This window comes from Cyprinodon tularosa, unplaced genomic scaffold (genome assembly GCF_016077235.1).
Source record: "Cyprinodon tularosa strain WSP-4 unplaced genomic scaffold, ASM1607723v1 ctg171, whole genome shotgun sequence".
In the NCBI taxonomy this organism is placed as follows: Eukaryota; Metazoa; Chordata; class Actinopteri; order Cyprinodontiformes; family Cyprinodontidae; genus Cyprinodon; species Cyprinodon tularosa.
In genome coordinates this window covers 564,959-589,603 of record NW_024038541.1, presented here as the reverse complement: position 1 = coordinate 589,603, position 24,645 = coordinate 564,959, and the positions used below count along the sequence as shown (strand labels likewise).

Genomic DNA, 24,645 nt, shown 5'->3' with positions numbered 1-24,645 from the left:
CAATGTATAATGTGCAATTACCATTTAATACCCTGTGCAATAACCTGTTTCTTTCTTTATATTTGATACCCAGTGCAGTAGTTACACAGATAAATACCCATCTACATAAATACCTATGTAAATACCCTGTGCAACAACCCTGTATAATAATCCTACTTTAAAAAATGGAAAAAGGCTTCAGCTTTCACACACACATACATATATATATATATATATATATATATATATATATATATATATATATATATATATATATATATATATATATATATATATATATATATATATATATATATATATATATATATATATACATTTTCTTCCTTTGACAACTTGTTCTTCTTCTTCATTTCTCCATTGTGAGATCAATAAAGTCATTCAATAAATCAACCAATCAACCAGTCATTCAGTCAATTTATCAGTCAATCAATCGGTCAATAAGAAAATCACTCAATCAATCAAATAGTACTCTGGATTGCATCAAAAAGCAATAAATGTCCCAGTGTAATATTGGTCTCTATAAGCCAAAAGCAAGAAAAACATTGACTGTGGAGGTGCAGAAATAGATTGCATACAAAGTTAGCTAAAAAACACAGACTGTGAGGAAACAACCTAGATCAGCTATGAAACTCCTCACAAGTCATTGTTGGCGAACGCCTGAGGAATTTCTAGAAAACACACTATTTGGTGTATACTAAGGGCTGAATAGAGACAGGATTGTCCCGCTCTGAAATCTGGCTTCCCAAATTTTCTGCAATCTGGTGACATTTCTATGGTCCTAAAGGCTATGGCAACTACTGAGCTTTATTCTAGTGTTAAGGTGGCTTAATAGTAACTGCTTTAGTACTACATAAGTAGGGTGTACCACTGTTGAATGTTGTTTTGCACTTTATAGCTAACATGCTTAATGTTGCAAGTCCAATAAGTTGTTGAGAGAACATCAAACCATGACACAATTTGCATGTATAGGATAAGCATGCATGTGTAAAGCTGCCTGTTGAAAAGATTGATAAAGCCATTATTGTTTTGTACCCAATGTGTGAAAAAGGCTAAACAATCTAACATAATTTCTTCAGAATGAAGATAGCCTGTGGTGTGTGCTCACCACAGCAATCTACTCTGGTTCCCCCAGGGTGTGATTTATCTGTGTTTGTGACAGAGATTTGTCACTGTAGTAATCGTCATTTGGCCCCTCAAGCATGCTACAGAACATGCTCTGCCATGGTCCCTGCAGAAATGCAGCATATTGTAGCTCTATTTTAAAATCATTCAGCTATCAGCCCTCAAGCTGATAGAAAAGTACCCGCTTTCAGCCAGGCAATAAAACAACAATATATCTCAGGAGAACAGGACTAAAATCAAATAATAGATATATGACCTTCTCCTTAGCACACAACTCTGCAATAGAAAATGACAGGATGATAATATTATGTTAACAATGAGTTTGTTATTTATTTTTATTAGAACTTTTCAGGTTAGACATTTATTCTAAAAAAGAGAAAAAAAATATCTGAACTCCCTTCACAACTTAAAATGTACTTTCTGCTTTGTGTTCAAGTATTACACATAAAATGTGTGTTCATCTTGCAACTGGGATTTATTCTACAAGTGCACCAGGAACACTTCCAATATGTCCATCCGCTATGGATTGGGTCTTATGTTTTGAAATTTTCATATCAATGCCTAGCAACAAGCAGACAAAAAATAAGCCATCCTACTGAAAGGAGTTTTTTTTTTTTTTTTTTTATCTTGCCCCTTCAGCACTTCAAAACAACTTGTCAGAGGCTGTCAGTTTAAATTAGCAGAAAAGCCCTTTATGGCACTGTTTTCTGACTCCGGTAAATCTGTAGGCTGTCTCCATCAATCATGCAGGAGGACACACACACACACACACGTCACATGTATGTAGAAAATTAAGAACACACTTCCAGATTATTCCACAATACTGAAAGGCTGGCAGATTTTAACGCACTCACAAGCAAAAAAACAGATGTGAATTGTTGCTGTACTTTATTCCAGCGATAGAACGATAGAGCGATAGCAGACAAACCATCAGAAGACGATGGAGTTCACTGAAAAAAAAAATCTAGATAAGTAATTTTTTCTTAAAATAAATGCATTTGTTCTTGGATTGAGGAGGTAAAAGAGACAGTTTGCCAATGGAACAAGACAATTTACACTAACATATTGTCTTATTTCAAGTGCATATTATCTAATTATCTTATTTTAAGAGTAAAAATATTCATTCCATTGGCAAACTATCTCATTTACCTACTGAAATTAACGGTAAAAACACCTAATTTAAGACATTTTTTTACTTATTTCTAGATCGTTTTTCCAGTGTTGGAGCAGTCTGACCGTCTCTACTGATGCTGCCCTGCTTGTGATCTCTTTAAACTGTCACAGCAAATAAGTTATTTTCTCATTTTTACTTTTGTCCCTGGGGAAGTGCATAAAACAAACACTCTTCAAGTATGCAAAGAGCACACACTCTGATGCAAACATGCAAACACTCCTCTAAAGTTGCAGAGATTTTCCCCAGGTAAATGATTGGCTCATGTACATGAGCCAATCACTGAATATTTACATCATTTAGCCTAAAGATTTAGGAATAAAGGTATAAAGCATATGTTTGCATGGGGACCATAGGGACACATCCTTACCAACATTTTGGACCAATCTACTTGTCCCTACCTATAATTCAATGTGAATAACATGTTTATAATTTACAATACAGCGTTTTTACAGAAGTTGTTCTTTTCCTCTTGCAGCTCCTTTGCTAGGTAGCTGCTGCTGCCGCTCCATCTGAGTGCCTGCTCGGTCTTTCCTTTCCCTTTAACTTAGAAGCACACATAACTGGGCTGTTTAACTTCACTCTCATTGGTTGTTCTGCCTTAAGTTCTCGTTCTCTCTTCCTGATTTTCTGTTTTCTATGTGTGCATGTGTGGGTGCGTGCTTGGAGCACGAAATTAAATTTGTATTCACGCCAGAATACCATGGTATTAGTATCAGGCTACAAAACTACTCTCAATTAGAAACTAAATATTATCTACACTAAAACAGATGAAATCTGCTGATTGCAGTTCTATAGAGAGGCAAGAGAGTGTTTTGATTTGTGGAACTAACATTAGCACTAAATAATATTTAATTCCGAAGTATAATATACACTATATTGCCAAAAGTATTTGCTCACCCATCCAAATTATTGGAATCAGGTGTTCCAATCACTTCCATGGCCACAGGTGTATAAATTCAAGCACCTAGGAATGCAGACTGTTTTTACAAACATTTGTGAAAGAATGGGTCGCTCTCAGGAGCTCAGTGAATTCCAGCGTGGAACTGTGATAGGATGCCACCTGTGCAACAAATCCAGTCGTGAAATTTCCTCGCTCCTAAATATTCCACAGTCAACTGTCAGCTGTATTATAAGAAAATGGAAGTGTTTGGGAACGACAGCAACTCAGCCACGAAGTGGTAGGCCACGTAAACTGACGGAGCGGGGTTAGCGGATGCTGAAGCGCATAGTGCGAAGAGGTCGCCAACTTTCTGCAGAGTCAATCACTACAGACCTCCAAACTTCATGTGGCCTTCAGATTAGCTCAAGAACAGTGCGCAGAGAGCTTCATGGAATGGGTTTCCATGGTCGAGCAGCTGCATCCAAGCCATACATCACCAAGTGCAATGCAAAGCGTCGGATGCGGTGGTGTAAAGCACGCCGCCACTGGACTCTAGAGCAGTGGAGACGCGTTCTCTGGAGTGACGAATCGTGCTTCTCCATCTGGCAATCTGATGGACGGGTCTGGGTTTGGCGGTTGCCAGGAGAACGGTACTTGTCTGACTGCATTGTGCCAAGTGTAAAGTTTGGTGGAGGGGGGATTATGGTGTGGGGTTGTTTTTCAGGAGCTGGGCTTGGCCCCTTAGTTCCAGTGAAAGGAACTCTGAATGCTTCAGCATACCAAGACATTTTGGACAATTCCATGCTCCCAACTTTGTGGGAACAGTTTGGAGCTGGCCCCTTCCTCTTCCAACATGACTGTGCACCAGTGCACAAAGCAAGGTCCATAAAGACATGGATGACAGAGTCTGGTGTGGATGAACTTGACTGGCCTGCACAGAGTCCTGACCTCAACCCGATAGAACACCTTTGGGATGAATTAGAGCGGAGACTGAGAGCCAGGCCTTCTCGTCCAACATCAGTGTGCGACCTCACAAATGCGCTTCTGGAAGAATGGTCAAAAATTCCCATAAACACACTCCTAAACCTTGTGGACAGCCTTCCCAGAAGAGTTGAAGCTGTTCTAGCTGCAAAGGGTGGACCGACGTCATATTGAACCCTATGGATTAGGAACGGGATGTCACTTAAGCTCATATGTGAGTCAAGGCAGGTGAGCAAATACTTTTGGCAATATAGTGTATTTTATCAACAAAAACCCCAGACAGGAGTTCTGAAGACTGCTGGAAAAATGGTCAAGCAAAGACTGTAAGCTGTCAAAAATTCTGATTCTTATCCAAAGCCGACTAAAAAAGAAAAGGTGACGGTGTCCCTTTTACCAATACTCCATTGCTATACCTTTTTTCATTTTTTGATGACCCTTTGAGGCAGTTCAGGATTAAATAGCAGGAGTTCTTTCTTTTATAGAGTATAACAACGCAAGATTGCACCTACACATCTGCTATTTTTTGCTTAGAAAGCATAATTAGGGTTACACATAATAATACTGCTATTCAATTGGCAAATTGACAAATTATAATGTAGTGACCAAATAAAAAAAAAATATATTAATATAAGTTTTGTCCACTCCTATTCTGAAGTAATTCCATCTATCCCTTGAGATTTATATCAATAGTAAAAACGTACATAAAAGATCATCATAAGGGAGGGTTCAATTTGAAAAGGGTTCACCCTTAATTGTGTGAGGTAGAGTTTAAGTTTAATGAAATGGGGGAAAAAAATCAACTAGTCCATGTGACTTAATGATTAAGTTCTTACTTAATGGAATCTGGAATCTTTCCCTCCTAAAGAGCCCATAGCCATCTTTATAAACCCCCTTCAAGTTTTTAACTCTAAATAATTGATCTACCCATCCGTAGTTCTACATTATGGTTCACATGCTATGTTACACTTGTATAAAATTGGACCTGAACAGGACTGGCTGTAGTTTTGGCCGACAACATTTGCTTGAAGGTCAAGACCCCTCCCACCTGAAACCAGCTCTTAGCAATACAGGATAATATGGTTTGAAACCCAGCTGGGCAAATTGTTAGGGCTTATTAAAAAACAAGTTATTATAGTCAAAAGCTGTGTGACATTGTGATTTCTGAGATTGCAAGTGATGTCCTATAATTTCAAATGGTGTATGTTTAAAGGGAAATTGTTAAAGTTCTCTCTTAAATATCAGGAATAGAATGGAGATTGAACAACTGTCTGGTGCACCACCAAAAATGGTACGAAGTGTATTCCAGACATTCAGCCCATCATTATAATTGGGGACATGGTTAAGATGGTGTAATATTTTAAATTCCTGGGCACCTATATCAGTAAGGACCTGACCTGGAAAATCAGCCCCACTGAGGTTATTTTTTTCTGAGGATTTTCAGGAAGAATGACCTGAAATCTCTTGATTTCACTGCTCAGAGACTGATTGGCTGCCCCCTTCCATCTCTGGAAGATCAATAAAGTCAAGAAATAGCAGACTAAAAATGTTTCTACCCAAGAGCTGGTTTTACCCTGAACAATGCAAATCTCATCCAGACCATCCTTCCCTCCCTCCTGCAGAAAGACCCCAGGCAGGGAACTGATCCTAGGACCTTATTGCTGAAAGGCAGCAGTGAAACAGTACACACTGCACCTACAGTACAAGCAACCTTTATTGTTGTTATCTTGTTGTTCATGATATATTTCATCAAATAAAAGACAAGCAACAATTTTATTTAATATAAATATTTTAAACAACTTTAAGGAACTTGTAGGTTTTAAAGGGATGACTATAACGAATAACACATCTACTTGCATTTCAAAAGAGGTATTCCAGCCTAACCAAGGCTTGATGCTGGCATGCTCTTTTAAGCAACTCTTGCCGCTGAATTTAGTTTATTCTTTGTTTTTTTTGATCAGATTAAGATTGTTACCACAGAGAATGGCAAATAGATCAAAATCGTGCCAATCTCATATCTCTTGATAACACAGCCTGACTGATTTGATATACTAAGGCTCGTGTTTCTGTTCCACAACATTTCCCTTCAGTGTTATGGCTCCATCACCACAGTCTGCTCTCTTTGATTCCTACTGAGGCCATTACTGATTTCCTGACAATACACCATTCAGTAGTTTTTACTCCTGTTGAAGTAAAACAAAAATGAATAAAAAAAAGAAAACAAAAGGCAAAGTGGATCCTTGGATCTATGACCTTAAAAAGTGTTTTTTAGATTGCGACAATAATTGAAGGGATAAAATTGGTCTACCAATGACACACAGTTTCAACGTTTATAGAAAAAAAAGGGCTAATACACAACTGGGGACAAGAGTGAAATACTGAGCTGATAAAGCAAAGCAAATAGCCCAAAAGTAGCTGAATAGCCTGGCTTGAAAGCAAAGATTTCTTAGATTTAATCTGAGAAATGGCTTGTTCATCAAAATCCGCTGCAAATATCATGCAGAAGATGATACAACATTTCTTTACTTATATTTAATATAATATAATAATATATATTTAATTCTGATATGTTTAATACAGACTACTTAGGTTTAAGTTATATAACACCACTGCATGTCCTAAAAGCATGCACAGCTCTGTCAATTTTTAAGACCCACTTACATTTTGAGTAACAGAGTGAACAATGGGTTTATTTTTCTGTGCATACTGTAGGTCCTAGACCTCCGGTGCAGGCGGCTTGATTAGGCAACTTCTACTCAACTGTGCATTTTTCTTTTTTAAATCTACTTTCTAGTAGGGTTGAGTGCTCCTATTTTTTGTGGATGGCTTGCAAACATTATAGAACATGGCATTATGTGCACAACTTTTCTTTTTATCAAGGCATTTGTTTTTGGAGCGGTAATGCAGGACCCATGCCAACACTGAGCATTACCACTGAAGGAGAAGGCATAAGACCAATCATCCTGTCCAGCATCGTGGGAAATGTGATATCCTCTCCTAACAAAGTGGATGAATTGGCACCTTACCAGGCCTCAGAGAGGCTACAGATATAGTAGCTTAATTAGCTTTGCATTAACCTTTTAAATGACTGGTACCAAGTGATACTAGGAAGAAAGTTCAGTATCAGCAGTTAGCAGGATAAATACAAATCTAATTGTTCAACGATGAGGAGTTGGAGAACCATATCCATAGTCATTTTGAAATGGCTTTAGAAAGCATGTGTTACAAGATGAAAAAAAAAATATTATTCCTCTATAAGCAAATATTTCTGGAACTCTTTTTAATTTGCTATTTCACTATGAAACAGGATGCACTAAAATCAAAATTAGAGGGGAAAACGTGATGCAACAAAATTAACCAACTCTTAATTGTTAGATCAGCACAAAACCAAATGAATGAGACATCAATAAGTTTTAAGCTTTGTCATGATCGGACCACAGAAGACAACTTAATGTGAAATGTTTCTCTCCATGGAGCAAAGGAACAGACTGCTAATATAATTTCTTTTAACCTCCATGCTGTGCTTCACTAATCAGCGTAATAGTGAACGTCAGAATGACAGATCTAAAAGAGAAACAAATCAATTATATATCCACAACAATATTCTTCCCCTGATAATTCAGCAGTGTGTTTTGGTTGCAAGAATTAGGTCCAAATAAGGACACTGTTTGAACTTGCTTTCCCAGGAGTGAGACATTACCGCAATAGTAATAGAAGTAAATCACAGACATGGCTTTCCAATTAATTCCTTGTTTATTTCAATAAAAGCAACAATAGGCAATATTCTGAAGTGCAACGCATCATCAGATGTGAAGCTATTAAGGAACCTCCACATCCACATTTGGCCCTTGTACTGAGTCGTGTTCAAGTATCTTACCTATAACATGCAGACATTCACAAGTACCAATAAAAACATCCTTATCTATTTCACATAATGCAACTTTACTAATGTAATGGGGGCATTAGATAAATTTCCCCTTTCTTCTTGAAATGATCTTATACTTGATTGCATATGAAGCCAGCATGACATTCAGTTGGGAAGGAAGCAATCCTTATGGGGCCCTTACAGTAATAACTGCACCTGCTGAGGCTGCAGTCTGGCGGTGTGGTTTTATGTCCCAGCATGACATTAAAGATTAATGTAAACAGACAAACAAGAAAAAAAAATCCTCTGGATTGGAGGAGAACAGCACAATTGCTGAGAGGAAATGAGTAAATGACCTTTGTGTAGCGGCTGCAAAAATGACTATGCTTGGGGAAGATAATGAATAAATGAATAAATTCAGTAGCTGTGTTGATCAACAAGACAGTACTGACTTTTGTTAGCCAAACAAGATGAACAACTGGGATCAGCTTGAACACTTCAAACATTTGAATCAATTTGGTTTTGTTTATCGCCCAAAATAACCAAATAGGTCATATGAGGGCATTTATCATCGTATGGTTGAGTTCTTACTTCCCTCTGCAGAAAAATCCATCAATTCCCTTGGAGCAAACAGTTGTGACAGTCTATTGTTGATTTATTTCTGGGGCGAACTTGTCACATTAACTTAGGCTCAGTATAAGAGGGTGGTTCTCACAAGTTGACCATAAGCAGTTTTACTGTTTCTTTGAAGACGGATGAACAACTTCATCTGCTTCTTTACTTAGCATCTGACCTGTAGAGCAACGCCTTCTAGCATTGCAAAAGGCTCCAGTTTTTATTCTTAACATTTTTATTTATTTAAAACTAGTATAGAAGTTATCTGACAAACAAACTGAAAATAGAAAGTCTGATACTGCAGGTACCTTGCATACATCTTTAACTCTTATCTTTAATATGAAAAAATCTACACTTTTCTAGACTATAAAGTAAGCTATGTGAGTAAAAAATGTATTAGCCTGAAATTATTTGGAAGAAGCAGGGAAAAGAGCATGCATCTTCTAAGTACTTAACATTACATTTTAAAAGAAAGACTGAGATAAACAGTAAGAAACCATTTCCCCCTATCAATACACATTTATTAAGGTCACATTAATATCAAATATAAAAAGTGCTTAGATGTTGTTCAAGGTTGTTTACTTTTATGATTCTTACCTCTGAGAGAAAATATCTCTGTAGGGGCTGCCGTGCTGCATGGCAATACCATATCCACGGTCTGGCGCGTTGCTGTTTACAGTGTAGAAGGAACAATCCTCATCATTATTGGCCACATACTCCAGCACTGCTGCATCCCACACAAAGCCAAAGCGCCCATATTTCACCTTAATGAAAGAGAAGAAAAAAAAAAGAAGACATTCAATATACAGTATTATTTCAGCATTCAGAGAGTTGTGTTTTTGCTTCATCAACAGCGGAAATTCAGTCTGAGTTATTCTGATAATCATGTTTGGATTCACAGTTTAAAAACGAACCAATTTAAAGCTTTTTTGTTTGCAGTAATGTTTACCAACATTAAGCAGGGAGAAATACGTTAGTGCTAATTTCTCTCAACACATATAGAGACCACAACCGGATTATGCGTTTAGGGACAGCAGTGATTTTTTTTTTAATTCCTTGTGAGAAAATGGCATCTTGAAAGCACTCTTTACATGTTGGTGATAAATCTTTAGATGTATATAATCAAGATAGCCTTTTTTACAAGTTGTTTACTACACTGAATCACATTAAGATTGAAGACTTCACTTTTTTCAGTGGCAGTACATCCATCCTGTGAGTGTGTTTTTTTTGTCAAAACTCAGAGAATATTAAGGAGTTTAAAATGAATATCAGGACTTGATCGAATTGTGTTTCATATTGTTAATACACCCTGTAGTTAAAATTCAATAAAACATTTATTTTTAAAGATGCAAAAAATAAGGATGCTGCAATATTCTAATAAAGAAATATTTTGATTTTGAAACATTGATAAACACAACAGTAAGATGCATAACGATACTCGCAGCCTTCTGCATACATACACTTCTTTTTCATGATACATCATTTTGGACCTGGTGTGTCATTAACTTTGATGGTGCTTTATAAAATTTTCAAATCCATCTGTGTTTTAGCTCGTGTGTGTTTGTGTGTCTCCTCACTTGGCTCACACGTAATGACTAATGTCTCAGGGCTGACAAGGCCTTCTGATTGGGTAATTTCACAGCCTTTAGTCTGCTTCAGTGTGTCAGTGTGTATTTGTGTTTTTACAAATGTCTTCACTATTTCACTGCAGGATATCAAAATGGCTCATTGTAATCTTTCAAACCTTCAAAAGAGAGGGAAGAGCACTACTATTAGTTTTGAAGACTAAATGTGTACCTTCTAATGATGGCTGTTGAATTGAAAAGCTTAACAGGTTTTGCAATACGACTCTAAATCTATTTAAATTAACTACTATTTAACAAAAGAAACAGTTTTATTACTCAATTCAATTGAAGAGAAGTGGCCTTTGCACACTGGAGAGGTTGCATATGTGAATGGTTTAAAGCCAAGACTATAACTTTTGGTCTATAAGCAAGACCCTTAATTCAAGAATGCTCCTCGCGCCCCCCACTTAGTGCATGCAGTCTACTGAAAAAATGTACCCACTGTGGGACAATTAAGGGGCGTTATATTAAAAAGTCTTCTTCAGCAGTACACATGTCATTTTCTGATATCAACGATGCATCACTCATATATTTGATAACATAAGATAAATGGTTTACTTTAACAGTTTTGCATGGGTTTCCATTTCACAAAGCAGGTTTAACAAAGTCGAAATTAAAATCATCAACTTTGAATTGATCTAGCCTGAGGTTGAAAACTGAGTTATCGGTTTCACCGGCAGCTATGAGTTAGCTTAATCAACTCTGAGTAGCTCCCCTCAGACTTAAACAAATGCGTAACAAGTAAGAAAAGCCATTATGAGTGGACACCGATTAAACAAGTCACCATGACATCAAGCAGCAGGAAGAGCCCATTTCATCTCACTGGAACTAGAGATTTAAATTAAGAAATGAAAAAAATATGAATACTGTGTTTAAAGAACAGAGAAACAGTGCTAAAGCTGCAAAGGAGAGGAAGATGGTGAAGTAGAAGATTGCTGCTTATGTTAATGCGTGAGTTTATATAAAGTCCTCTATAACAGACTGTTTTAAGCTTTACTTTAAGCACTCTCCTCTCTGTTGTTCTATTTATAGCTCACTAAAGTGGGATTCTTCCAGGTACAAATCACATTCCTAGTTAGAACTATAATAATGCATTTTCTAAGTTAAATTTTTTGCAGCAAAAATTGAATATCAGAAAGTAAAAAAAAAAAAAACTAAATTGTACGAGAAAGAATTAAGTTTTATATACCTAGAAATGTTTACACATTTTAAATCGCTGTGATTGGTTCAAGGGAGAGCAGAGACGGTGACACTCTGAGGCCCCGTCCACACAAAGTCAAAACGAACACGAAACGCTAATATTTTCCAGAACGTTTGTCGTAAAGACGGAGACGTAAAATAAATGTGATTGTCCACACGAATACATGAAAACGCGGCAAAATGTATGCCAGGCCTGTACGTGGCGCTGCCATGCCAAAGCAAAAATAGGCGACGAAATGTTGGGCATGCGCACTAATATTTATACATGTTTGCCCTGCGGGTCCATTTTCGTGGTTCAGTCAAATTCAGGTGATGAACTATGTTGTCTATATTGCTCTGTTCTTCCTGGAGATATTCCAGAAGAAGAAGATTCTGTTGTAAGCCCGACAGCAGGGTGAGTAGCATGAGCAGCAACCATTCAACACAGTACGGCGCCATTGTTGTTGTGATACTGTGTCGCGCATGCGTGTTTAGAGGCGACGCTATGACGCATGCGTGTAAAAGAAAATGCGGTTAGAGCTTTAAGATGGAAACGCGAAAACGGCGTTTCAGAATCTTCCCACTCTGAAGGCTGAATAAAAAAAAGATCGTTTACAGACCCCCGAAACGCCGGCTTCGTGTGGATGAGAGGCTGGTTTGGTAAAAAATTTGTGCGTTTAGGCCAGGGTTCGGCTTCGTGTGGACGGGGCCTGAGTTTACCGAACAAAACCGGCTCCCAACCAGGTTAGTTTTGCAGAGAATTCTACTATGGTAGCAGAAAGAGAGGTTGAGTAAACTCTCTTTGTGAAACAGAAAACTCAGAGTTTATGCATCAGAATAACTATTCAACATGTACAACATGGCCTAAATATTGACTAAACTTAGATGAATTACTGAAGGTAACAATAATAGCCACAGTGGCACTATGAGGTGATGCCTTGAACACCAATGTTCTCCTATCGTGCTGCCATTGAAAAACTATTGTGTGAAGTCCCTTTTTTCATGCAAATACCACATTATAATTAAAGCAGCACTATTATTTACTCTGATATGAGTTCCCTCAAAGTTTGACAGGTTCTTCGTTATAACCATAATTTTATATAAATTGCTCATTAACTAAATATTGTGTTTTCATAACAAACAAATCTATTGTATACCTTCGGTTTTTCATGTAATAATTGATGCTCTTTTAAGTAGCACTTAACATCTTGGAATGTAAATCTTACTTTTAAGAAAATGTATACCAATGGTTTTACGATTACAGCACTGGTCTATTTTAATGAGAGAAATTGCTCAAATAGAAACACTCTATGTGAACTTCTTTTAGGAAGGTGAACTTCACTCATTGCTGTGAACTCATCTGAGATAAGTGCCCACCATGAAACCCTGTGACCTCCTTAAAGCCAGTGGGCTGCAGTTCACTTATGTTCACTTAAATAATTGAAGAGATAGAAAGAGAAGAAACATTGCAAGTCAGACTTTGCTAGTGAAGACAACATTAGATTTACTTCTCCGGTATTATTTTATATATATTTAAAAACTATTATTATATTTACTTCTGCAATATTAAAAACAATACCAAACCAACACAACATATGTAAAATAAAGACCATTAAAACAATGAAAACTAGTTAAAATGAAACTAGTGTTGACCACATTGACCACCGTGCTCAAGGATAGCTAAGAAAATTGCAAAAGGTTACAGTTCTTCTTAATTTTCTTACCCATTATTTAAAAGTAGTTAAGGCTATTTTAATCTGATTAATTGAATTAAACTCTCTAACAAACACTTAGAGAGTTGAATTTCAACCTTAACCCTACATAAAGCCTTTCTCTCTTATGACAATAATGCTGACCATTAAATTCTTTTTTAATGGTCTTTATTTTTTCAAATGTTGTTTTGGTTTGGTATTGTTTTTGATATTGCAGAAATAAATATATTAATATCTTATAAATACATATAAAATAATACCAGAGAAAAAACAATATAAAAAGTAACAAGAAAAACATCAAAATGTATTTCTTCTCTCTCAACGATTTTTAAAAAATATTAAAAAATGCACGTTGTTCTTGCATTATATCTTGAGATAAGAAAAATGTTTTTCCTTGTTTGTTTCAATGTATTTATAAAAGATAAAATGTCGTATGTTTAACACTATTAAACCCTAAGAATGAGTTAGGTTTTTAGCTAGCCTTACCCAACATCCTGAGAAAATATCAAACTGACTCGATAATTAACACATTATATCATTTTTATTCATTCAATAAATTATTCAAAAAAAAGTATAAATACTATATTTCAGAAAGTCAGAAAAGACCTCAAGGTATGTTCTGGAATGAAATATTCAGAAAGTCTGGGTTTTCAGTTTCAGAAAACCAGATGGCTGTTATCCTGAATCGGCAAGATCTGTTGACCTGATGCTTAATCTGTGGCAAATTTGACAGTTCAGGAAAATGTTAAATATGGCATGCCCTTTAATAAAAGAGGCTATATATGTTGGAGAACAAATACTTCAGGTGATTAGATTTATTTTTATTTCTGGATTCATATATATTTGGGCATAACCATTTTTCATCAAGTACATATTTATAAGCTTTGGGCCCACACATTGCTCATGTGACACAACAAGCATGAATTCTTTGTGCTGCACTTTGTTTTAAAGCTGGCGAAACAACCAGCCTACAGCATTAAATGTAGCATTAAACTGTTACTGTGAAGCACAGGTGTCCATTGCAATATACCTGTCAATCACAAATTCATTTCAGAATCAGCGTTTTCCAATAGCAGACTGGAGAGTGTCCCCATCTGGCATGCTGGGCCTTATTACACAAAGCTGAATTCATAAATCCCAGCATATGAGATAACACCAGACTCAACCTAGCATGAGGAGCGAATCCTGGCTTCATCCTTTCCACAAACGCCAAGCCAGGCACCACAGGTGCACATACCTCAAGCCAGGTGTAAGCAATCAGGCTAAATGCAGTTCTGCATTTTTCTTTAACAAACCATGAGGTTGATCACTGATTCACTGATTCAGCAAACAATAATAGATAAACTAAAAACCTAAAAATGAAAAAATATGGTAACCGGAATTTAGATTTCTGTTACATTTCTGTCTAAGTATTCAGTCCTTCTATGCTACAGTGGTTTATGTCTTTGCCTTAAATGCAAGATGTTCTGGGTTGAATCCTGACTACAACATAAAAGTAAATTTATTTTACAAGAAACTCTTTTTTAAGCAGCAAATATGACTTTTTCCTTACATATTGTTATTCCCAGAATTGTATCTTAACATTAAAATCAGGGAATCCTGTATCAGAAAATGAAAAAAAGCTGTCATCTCTTCCAAAGTTTCTTTCAAATTTATGTTATAACATAAATGAATCGTTTAATGCCAAATGTACACTTCTGATGATCTAGCAAAAAGTGTCTTTGCTAAGATTTTCAGCATCTCCTTCTGCAAACAGAAACACGCAACAAGTAGAAAATCTAAGCTTAAAACATATCACCTATAGCCATGCTTCTGTTCCCATACCGTGCTGAATTTTTGGACCCAGCTGTTTTTACAGCTAGCGTCTATCATTACTGAAAAAACAATAACACTCATGCAGGTAATTGGCAGTAAGAATAGAATGGGAATCTCTCTATTCCCCTCAACTCAGCAACAGTCGATTAAAGGCCTGTTTGTCAAACTTAGAACAACTCCGTCTTTAAAAACACATTACACAGTAAAAATGTCGAAATAGAAAATTATAATAATAATAAAGGTATAGGCTGCCATAATAATGTTAAAATATAAATATATGTCAGTGTTTTCATTTACCAAAACAATCAGCAAAATAAATACACATTGCTTTTATATATATATATATATATATATATATATATATATATATATATATATATATATATATATATATATATATATATATACACCATATTGCCAAAAGTATTTGCTCACCTGCCTTGACTCACATATGAGCTTAAGTGACATCCCGTTCCTAATCCATAGGGTTCAATATGACGTCGGTCCACCCTTTGCAGCTAGAACAGCTTCAACTCTTCTGGGAAGGCTGTCCACAAGGTTTAGGAGTGTGTTTATGGGAATTTTTGACCATTCTTCCAGAAGCGCATTTGTGAGGTCGCACACTGATGTTGGACGAGAAGGCCTGGCTCTCAGTCTCCGCTCTAATTCATCCCAAAGGTGTTCTATCGGGTTGAGGTCAGGACTCTGTGCAGGCCAGTCAAGTTCATCCACACCAGACTCTGTCATCCATGTCTTTATGGACCTTGCTTTGTGCACTGGTGCACAGTCATGTTGGAAGAGGAAGGGGCCAGCTCCAAACTGTTCCCACAAAGTTGGGAGCATGGAATTGTCCAAAATGTCTTGGTATGCTGAAGCATTCAGAGTTCCTTTCACTGGAACTAAGGGGCCAAGCCCAGCTCCTGAAAAACAACCCCACACCATAATCCCCCCTCCACCAAACTTTACACTTGGCACAATGCAGTCAGACAAGTACCGTTCTCCTGGCAACCGCCAAACCCAGACCCGTCCATCAGATTGCCAGATGGAGAAGCGCGATTCGTCACTCCAGAGAACGCGTCTCCACTGCTCTAGAGTCCAGTGGCGGCGTGCTTTACACCACCGCATCCGACGCTTTGCATTGCACTTGGTGATGTATGGCTTGGATGCAGCTGCTCGACCATGGAAACCCATTCCATGAAGCTCTCTGCGCACTGTTCTTGAGCTAATCTGAAGGCCACATGAAGTTTGGAGGTCTGTAGTGATTGACTCTGCAGAAAGTTGGCGACCTCTTCGCACTATGCGCGTCAGCATCCGCTGACCCCGCTCCGTCAGTTTACGTGGCCTACCACTTCGTGGCTGAGTTGCTGTCGTTCCCAAACACTTCCATTTTCTTATAATACAGCTGACAGTTGACTGTGGAATATTTAGGAGCGAGGAAATTTCACGACTGGATTTGTTGCACAGGTGGCATCCTATCACAGTTCCACGCTGGAATTCACTGAGCTCCTGAGAGCGACCCATTCTTTCACAAATGTTTGTAAAAACAGTCTGCATGCCTAGGTGCTTGAATTTATACACCTGTGGCCATGGAAGTGATTGGAACACCTGATTCTAATAATTTGGATGGGTGAGCAAATACTTTTGGCAATATAGTGTATATATATGTATATATATATATATTAGATGCAGCATTTAAAAGAGGGAATTTAAAGGGGAGCAGCATGATTTGGTCAGTTACTCTGGCACACATTTCAGCCACATTAACATTTAACGTTTGCTACCACCAATCTGCTAATAATCGAATAGCAACACATTCCAATCAGATTAATTGTTTCAGCTCTAATCTCAAGAAGAAAAAGTCTTTGGTTTCTGATCGTCAGTGTCACCACTGACTGTGCAGATATGGTTCTCAGGTTTGGTTCAACCTTGCTGTTAAACTCTTTTGGAGCAGGCTAGCTGCACAGAAGAAAATTGCAGTGATAACCTATGTTTTACTGTTTTTTTTTTGTTGTTGCTTAATTTGCAGAGATATTAAGAAAATACCAACGTAATCCCTTATCTTGGTTTCATGAAATAGGGCCCTGTTCATGGGAATGGCGCCCTGAGAGGGATTGTGACAGTTTTCAAATTGATATATTGAAAGATGGTCGTACTAAATCATTAGTGGCTGTCAGTGCTTCCAACCTAAACATAAGGAGAAGTATGACCATTTGTCTACTTGATTTGGCCAATGAATTAGAGCAAGAGACAGCCGGTTGCAAAAAGCTAAATACATTTTTCAGACTTCGGAGTCATGCAGTAGATCTTTAATTGCCCTAAAATCCCCTGACGCAGACCATGGTTGAAGAAGAATACAAACCTATATTTTGAATACTACCATAAATTTAGAATGGTTGATTGAAAACATTTACTTTAGTGTGTTTTTAAAACAACACACAACCATCAAAGACCAACAGAAACTTAGATAACAACTTAGAAACAACTTACATATAAGAGTTGCAGACAATAAGGACATTTGTGACGCATCTTGAGTGAAGTAGGAACAAGTTTGCAGAATGTAAACAGAGAAAAACAAGAAAAACCTTACATTTCAGGGTGATTTTTTTTTATTAAGAAAATACTCATGAAACAACCAATTTTAGCTCTTAATGACAGTTTAAGAGGTTTAAAAATGATCAAGTGATGTTGCACCACTTTTGTTTACCATGTTTTTTTGTGATTACAGACTACTAAGAAGAAGCCATAAACGCACCCCTTTAAGTTACAATATATGTGGTAGAATGTGGTGTAATGCCACTACTTGCATGATGAGGAGGACAAGCCCACAGTTTATACATACAGCCCTTGTATAGCTGGGCGCAAGCTTTTGCTTTGCATGCGTCAATAAATGGTGTACTTGAAGAGGGCACAGAGTTAGTTCAAGCAGCTGCTATTTTTACGATTTTTTTTCTCAAAATGAACTAAGCTGAAACAAGAACTGAACCATGGCTGTAATAGCCCTTCGCTGTGTGAGTACATGTTCATTAGTGCCGATACATACCCTGCTCTCTTCCGAGTTTGAATAAGGAGATTAAGCGGAAGAAATTTGTGAAGTAAAACATTCCTAGTTTCCAGATAACATTATGTAGTTAAAAAAAAAAACAGCTGTGATCAAACAGCTGTTTTAAGAACATAGATGTGAGAACATCAATCCTCTAAATTCTACTCTTACATTTGTTAATGATAAAGTTGGTGGAAATCATGCTTTTCTAAACTGTGCACTTAGCAGCAAACAGAGTACATTTAAACTAGACTTTAATTTAATTAATAAAAATATTTAACCAGTAGGTGCCTACAAGAATTAAGATGTAACAAAATGCTGCTTTGCCTTCTAAAATTCCACCATACACTTTTCATCCATTTTTAACAATTCTGAACAAAAACATACTCAATTTTACATAAAACATAAAATTGATCACTGACACCCATTCATGCATAATGAGCATAAACATGCAGATTGAACCTGCATGTTTTGCTGCTAATAGGAATATCTTGACCGATCAAAATGGAAAACTGTCAGATGCATAACCTACGAATAGAAGGGGTGCATGCTGCTTTGTAGTGTTTAATGGCTGTATGATGTGTTCCCTCCCTCCTTCCCCAACTGTATGTTTTTAACACTTGTGAAATGTTTAACGGCTTTATATAAATAAAGGTCATGCATTACTCTCATGTCAGATATCTCCTAGGAAATGCAAAATTCTGTCCTTTTTCTTTCATCACCCTTTGACTTTTTTAAGACCCTTTTTTTAAGACATAAGGCCAGCTTGACCAGGAAAAGGTCATGCACCAAAGCATAACAACTGTCTACATGAGGTTCCAAATCGAAACCTTACAGATAATCTTCCACTATCTAAATAATGTCACTTTAAAACAATCCTTCACTATAGATCTGTATTTGATAAGCCACTTTTGGCTATGAACTGATTGGCCTCCTTCACTTCAAAGTATGACTTGAGTAAAGGAGGAAGAACAGACCTTTCATTTGGTTTGCCTTTTTTCCTGTTCCACAATGGCATGAAGCACCATATAGGCAAAATATAAGAGGATTTCATATGCCTTTAGAAAGTTTATTAATAAAGGCTGAGGTTAATAACTTTGTTATATTTAACAAAAATGTATTTCACCCTGTTTCTAAAATACCTGTGGAGATTTCTGCTTGTACTTAACTTAAGCCAGCTATTATGGGCCTGTGCTTTCAGGCTCTTTCGGTATTTATTTCCCTCATTCTCTATGTTGCTTTCTTTGGGCTTTATTTGACGAATCAGAGAGCATCACAATGAGCCACTGCTCCCAAGCCAAATTTCCCCCCTTCTTTGCTCTGCCTGGCTTCATGTAGATATGCGAAGATATGAATAAAGATAAGATTAGGTACAGGGAAATCAATCAAAGCGAGAGACAGCGCCTCCCCCTCTGTGCATCGTACTGTATCAATATACATGAGGAAAGTTATTTTAAGACAGGTTAACTTGTAGAAGAATATGTTTTTAAGTACGTTACTTTTTCCCTTATGTCCCCATATATTCAGGAATTCAATGCTAAAATATTATGCTACAATTGCTTTAGATGATTAATTTAAATCCGAACTTTTTCGCATCTCCATCATTTATGATTTGTTCTGAGTTAATTTTGACAAGATTAAAAAAATAATAGATGGAAGGGAAGGTGAAACTTGTTGGATTTGGGTTTAAAAATCGATCTGTCCTAGGAGAACTCTTTCTCATTTATTAATTTACAAACAAGCATCTCAATATCTACTTACATATTCAAATTAAAACCACCTGTTTTTCTCTTTGCCAAAACAAAGATTCATTTTTCATTCACCACCAAGCTAAACACATAATGGTGCACAGACAACGACTACAAAAGGCTATTCCTCATGAGGAATCAATTCCTCAGGAGGAGCTCTGTCCAGCTGTTTGCTATAGTTACCACCTCAGTCCCTGAAGACACAATATGACAACTTCTTCTCTCCCATTCCTCTTTTTGTTTTCTCAGTTGTTTAACTACCACTGGCTGTCATCAGTTGTCTTTGTCTCTTCAGGAAGAAGGTCTTGGAAAAAACAAAACAAAGGAATTAATCGCCTATTGCCATGCTCTATGCAAATCTTTAACCAGACCCGGTTAAGTTGATGAGAGATGCGATAGTGAAGGAAAGGCATAATTGGAGACAGATGTTGGAGAGACGAATAAGCCGAGACGGATCAGTGAGCCAAAACTAAGATGCTACCCTTAATAGGATCTGGCTGAACACAAAAATAATTATTTTCCTTTCCTTTTCTTTTATCTTTATTCGATAGTATTGTTCATAATAAAACGATTTTTTTTGCTGTTTAAAAAAGTATCATTGCCTTTTTGCGTCACTGTGCCTATTTTTGCTTGGACTGTTTACTTTTGACCTGAAATGATGTTCACGAGTGACTGGTGATCAGACGGTGATTCTACTTCCTGGTTTACACAATAATAAAGCCCAGACATAGAATCTGAAAATTGGACTTAAACAATGTATTTGTGCTCAAACTAGAAAGACAAATTTGAATCAAGGGAACATCTTAGGTCTTACTAAATTGTAAAAAAAAAAAGATGGGGAATATAGTATGTGTAAAGATTAAAATAAGGTCCATTTGATTTACTGTATATATCTTGATATACTGTATATATCTTGACATACTGTATATACAGTGCTTGCTTGTTTATTCTTAATGCGCCTTTTTCCTCCTTGTTTGCACCTTCTTTAATTACTATGCAAATATATGACCAGTGAATTTCTCCGCTGTGAGATCAATAAAGCTCATCTAATCTAATGTCATCTGCCTGATAGGTTTTTGACACATATATGCAACACACAGGGTAAAGCTCCTGTGATAATTTTTTCTACTTGTCCAATTCCTACCATGACATCAGCAAGGATACTGATTATGGTGGAGAGGATGGCATTCAATGCTACAACCATCAATGTGCAAATTAGGAAAAAAGATGCAAAGCATCTGCAGGGCAGTTGCTTCATCACAGAGGTGATACATATTTGTGTTATAACAATTTTATGGCATATTTTTGGGACAATTTGAATCAAAGAGTGAACCTAGTTTCTATGGAAATCATTGATCTTAATTGCAAGGTCAGAAAACCAGTTATTTTGTAGACGCTTAGATGAAAGGGGCCTGTGCAGCTGATCTAGGTGGGTGTCCTGTTATGGGTTGTGGATGCTGAACCATGGTAAATGGTAAATGGTAAATGGCATGTACTTATATAGCGCCTTTATTCAAGTTAGGAGACCTGACCAAAGCGCTTTACACTACATTCATTCACCCATTCACACACACACTCACACACTGATGGTGGCAAGCTACATTGTAGCCACAGCTGCCCTGGGGCTCACTGACAGAAGCGAGGCTGCCGTACACTGGCGCCACCGGGCCCTCTGACCACCATCAGTAGACAATGCAGGTGAAGTGTCTTGCCCAAGGACACAACGACAATGAAAGTCGGAGTCGGGGCTTGAACCGTCAACCCTTCGATTACAGGGCAAACTCCTACATCCAACGCCACTGTCGCCCTGGCACCATCCTTTAACCCCTGCTCTATGCAATAATAATTGTATGGGATTCGTATTAAATAAGATCGATTCTATTAAAGTTAAGATCACTGATACTTCTCTAAATTTTATGTGTTTATCCCTGGAAGGTGATGCAGCATCTGAGGTAACTATCAGGGGTGAAACTACATATTTTTGAGGTGGATGCGAACACATCATCACAAAGACTTTTTTCCACAAATTGACCAGCAACTAAAACAGAAGGTAAATATCTATCTATCTATCTATCTATCTATCTATCTATCTATCTATCTATATATATATATATATATATATAATATATATATATATATAATATATATATATATATATATATATATATATATATATATAATCTAAATATTTCTCTTATATGTGGATTCATCTGTTTTTTTGTTTTGTTTTGTGCTGTTTGGGGGGGTTACGGCACTTGTGACTAATTTTTTGGACAGTAGGCTTGAAAGAAGTATAGTCAGCAGTTTTAGCCTATTTTAGTGTAGATAAAATTTAGTTATTCTAAATTGGAACTAGTTTCATAGCATAATATTAATTGTAGTAACTATGGTATTCTAGCGTGAATAAAATTGAAATTTCATGCTTCAAACATGCACTCACAAACGGACTAGAAAACAGAAAATCAGGAAGAGAGTAGAGTTAAATAACACGGTTACTGATTTTAATTGACTGAAAAGGCCGAGTATAACACCGCTCTGTCTAAGTGCCTGTCCGGTGCAGAACAGCGGAAGGAGCAGCTACCAGGCAGCGAAGCTGCAAGAGGAGCAAATGTTGCAACAACACTGGATTGTAAATAACATGTTATTCACCTAGAATTATTGCTAAGGACAAGTAGGTCGGGCCAAAAGTTTGGTATGGATAGGTCCCTATGATCCCTATGCAAACCTACGCCCATGATTCAGCCACATTGAAAGTTTTTTTTTCATCTTGGCAACATCTTTATCCTTCTCCCTTTTCCTTTTTTTGTTTTGTGCCCCGAGTAGCTTTTTTTCTGGTGTTCCATCTTGTTGTCAAGTGCACTACAAGTGGTAGTCTAAGATTTCCACTGGTAACTATAAAATCTGAAGTGGTTTTGGAATGTTTTAATCCAGTTGAACTTACTTCCTTCCTTCCTTCCTTCCTTCCTTCCTTCCTTCCTTCCTTCCTTCCTTCCTTCCTTCCTTCCTTCCTTCCTTCCTTCCTTCCTTCCTTCCTTCCTTCCTTCCTTCCTTCCTTCCTTCCTTCCTTCCTTCCTTCCTTCCATCCATCCATCCATCCATCCATCCATCCATCCATCCATCCATCCATCTTCTTAACACGCTTAATCCCAAGTGGGATTGCGAGGGGTGCTGGTGTCTATCTCCAGCTGTCTACGGGCGATAGGCGGGATACACCCTGGACAGGTCGCTAGTCCATCGCAGGGCAACACAGAGACAAACAACCAATCACGCACACACTCACACCTAAGGAATTTAGAGAAGCCAATTAACCTAACAGTCATGTTTTTGGACTACGGGAGGAAGCAGGAGTACCCGGAGAGAACCCACACATGCTCAGGGAGAACATGCAAACTCCATGCAGAGAGAACCCGGGCCGGGATTCAAACAGTTGAACTTTCAGAGTTAGCAAAACTATTATCTTCATCTAAACCTTCAATATGCATGTTAGATCAAGCTCCAAACAAGTTATTTAAGAAACTTTTCCCTTTGATCTCCTTCTTCATTTCCGATGTGATTAATCTATCCCTGTTACAGTTATACCTATGTACAACAAGTCTTTAAGGTAGCTGTAACTGAACGTTTACTTCAGAAACAGTTTCTTCACCCCGGACTTGGTCAGTTATAGACCATTATCTAATCTTTCTTTCTTATCGATAATTATTTATAAAATAGTTGCTATGCACCTGCGTAACCATTTACACCATAATTGTTGGGATCTGGAGCTGTACCACCTTCCTCCAGCAGAGTGCGCCGTGGGTCTCCTGGAGCTGGAGTCTTCCAGCACACCTGAGACGCATCTACTCATCAGGAGACCTCTCCTTTATAACCAGATGCCAGACCTTGCTTCGACGCCGCAGTGTTGACCTTAGTTTGGAAACCTGTCTCTAGCCTGAAGCTCTGGATGGGCTTAACCTGCCAAACCTGCCCTGGTGAGCCAGCCTGAATATTCCTATGTGGATTCCCCTGCTGCTCTTAGTGAAGAGCTGGAAACTCTGATCAAGGTCTGCCATACAAAGTCAGAAGCTAGACGCTGCAGCTGCTCTAGAACTCTGCTGAACAAACAGTCTCTGGACCCAACGGTTCCCTCTCTCTCTCAAAGAGAAGCCCGGACTCAGTCAAGACTTCAGTGAACCAGCCCGGACCAGTTCCTGACCCAGTACATTATCTTGTGTTTTGTGAAACCTTCAATAAACTCTGTTAAACTTTTACCCAGCCTCCGTTGTGTTCTGCATGTGGGCTAAGAACATTAAACCCATCATGAGATATATATATATATATATATATATATATATATATATATATATATATATATATATATATATATATATATATATATATATATATGTATATATATGCGTGTTCCCAAATGGGGGAATTATTAGATAGCATGAAATCAAATTATCATAGTAGCTGATCTGTGCCTGTTCAGCTGTGACTGGATCCCGGAGAGAAATATCAGCTGAGCTGCTGCCATTGACATCTCTGTTTATAGATGTTGGAGCTTGGCCTGGTTTTCAGTGAAGTCCTGATGATCTTACTATGTGTTCTCTTATCATCTGAGATTGAAACTGGCTCAGAGCCCAACTTCCTGTCTGTAGCTTTCCTCTACAGGGCCACCTACAGTATGTAGCTAGTTAACAGTTATCTTTTGTATTTCTTTCTTTATGTCTGCTTCTGTCTCCTTGAACCTCAGTCGGGCTCGGCAGATGGCCACTCCCACTGAGCCTTGTTCTGCTGGAAGTTTCTTCCTGTTAAAAGGGAGTCTCCTCTCCATTCCTCTCCATTGATTGCTGAAAAGTCAACGACAAAATGCAAGCAAAGGTCACTGGCAAAGGCCCATTCAGGAGGAGCGT

The 24,645-nt window shown here is 37.6% G+C and overlaps 1 protein-coding gene across 5 annotated transcripts in view; it reads right to left on the bottom strand.

The window, feature by feature from the left end:
• grid2 (glutamate receptor, ionotropic, delta 2) overlaps window positions 1-24,645 on the bottom strand; it is a 594,833-nt gene that overhangs the window by 42,490 nt on the left and 527,698 nt on the right. For all 5 annotated transcript variants that reach the window (XR_005280492.1, XR_005280493.1, XM_038281457.1 and 2 more), the window contains exon 14: window positions 9,232-9,398. Coding sequence is in view for 3 of the 5 variants with exons in the window: in XM_038281457.1 (XP_038137385.1) it covers window positions 9,232-9,398 (167 nt within the window). In the remaining 2 variants the exon portion in view is untranslated. The remainder of the gene's footprint in view (window positions 1-9,231; window positions 9,399-24,645) is intronic.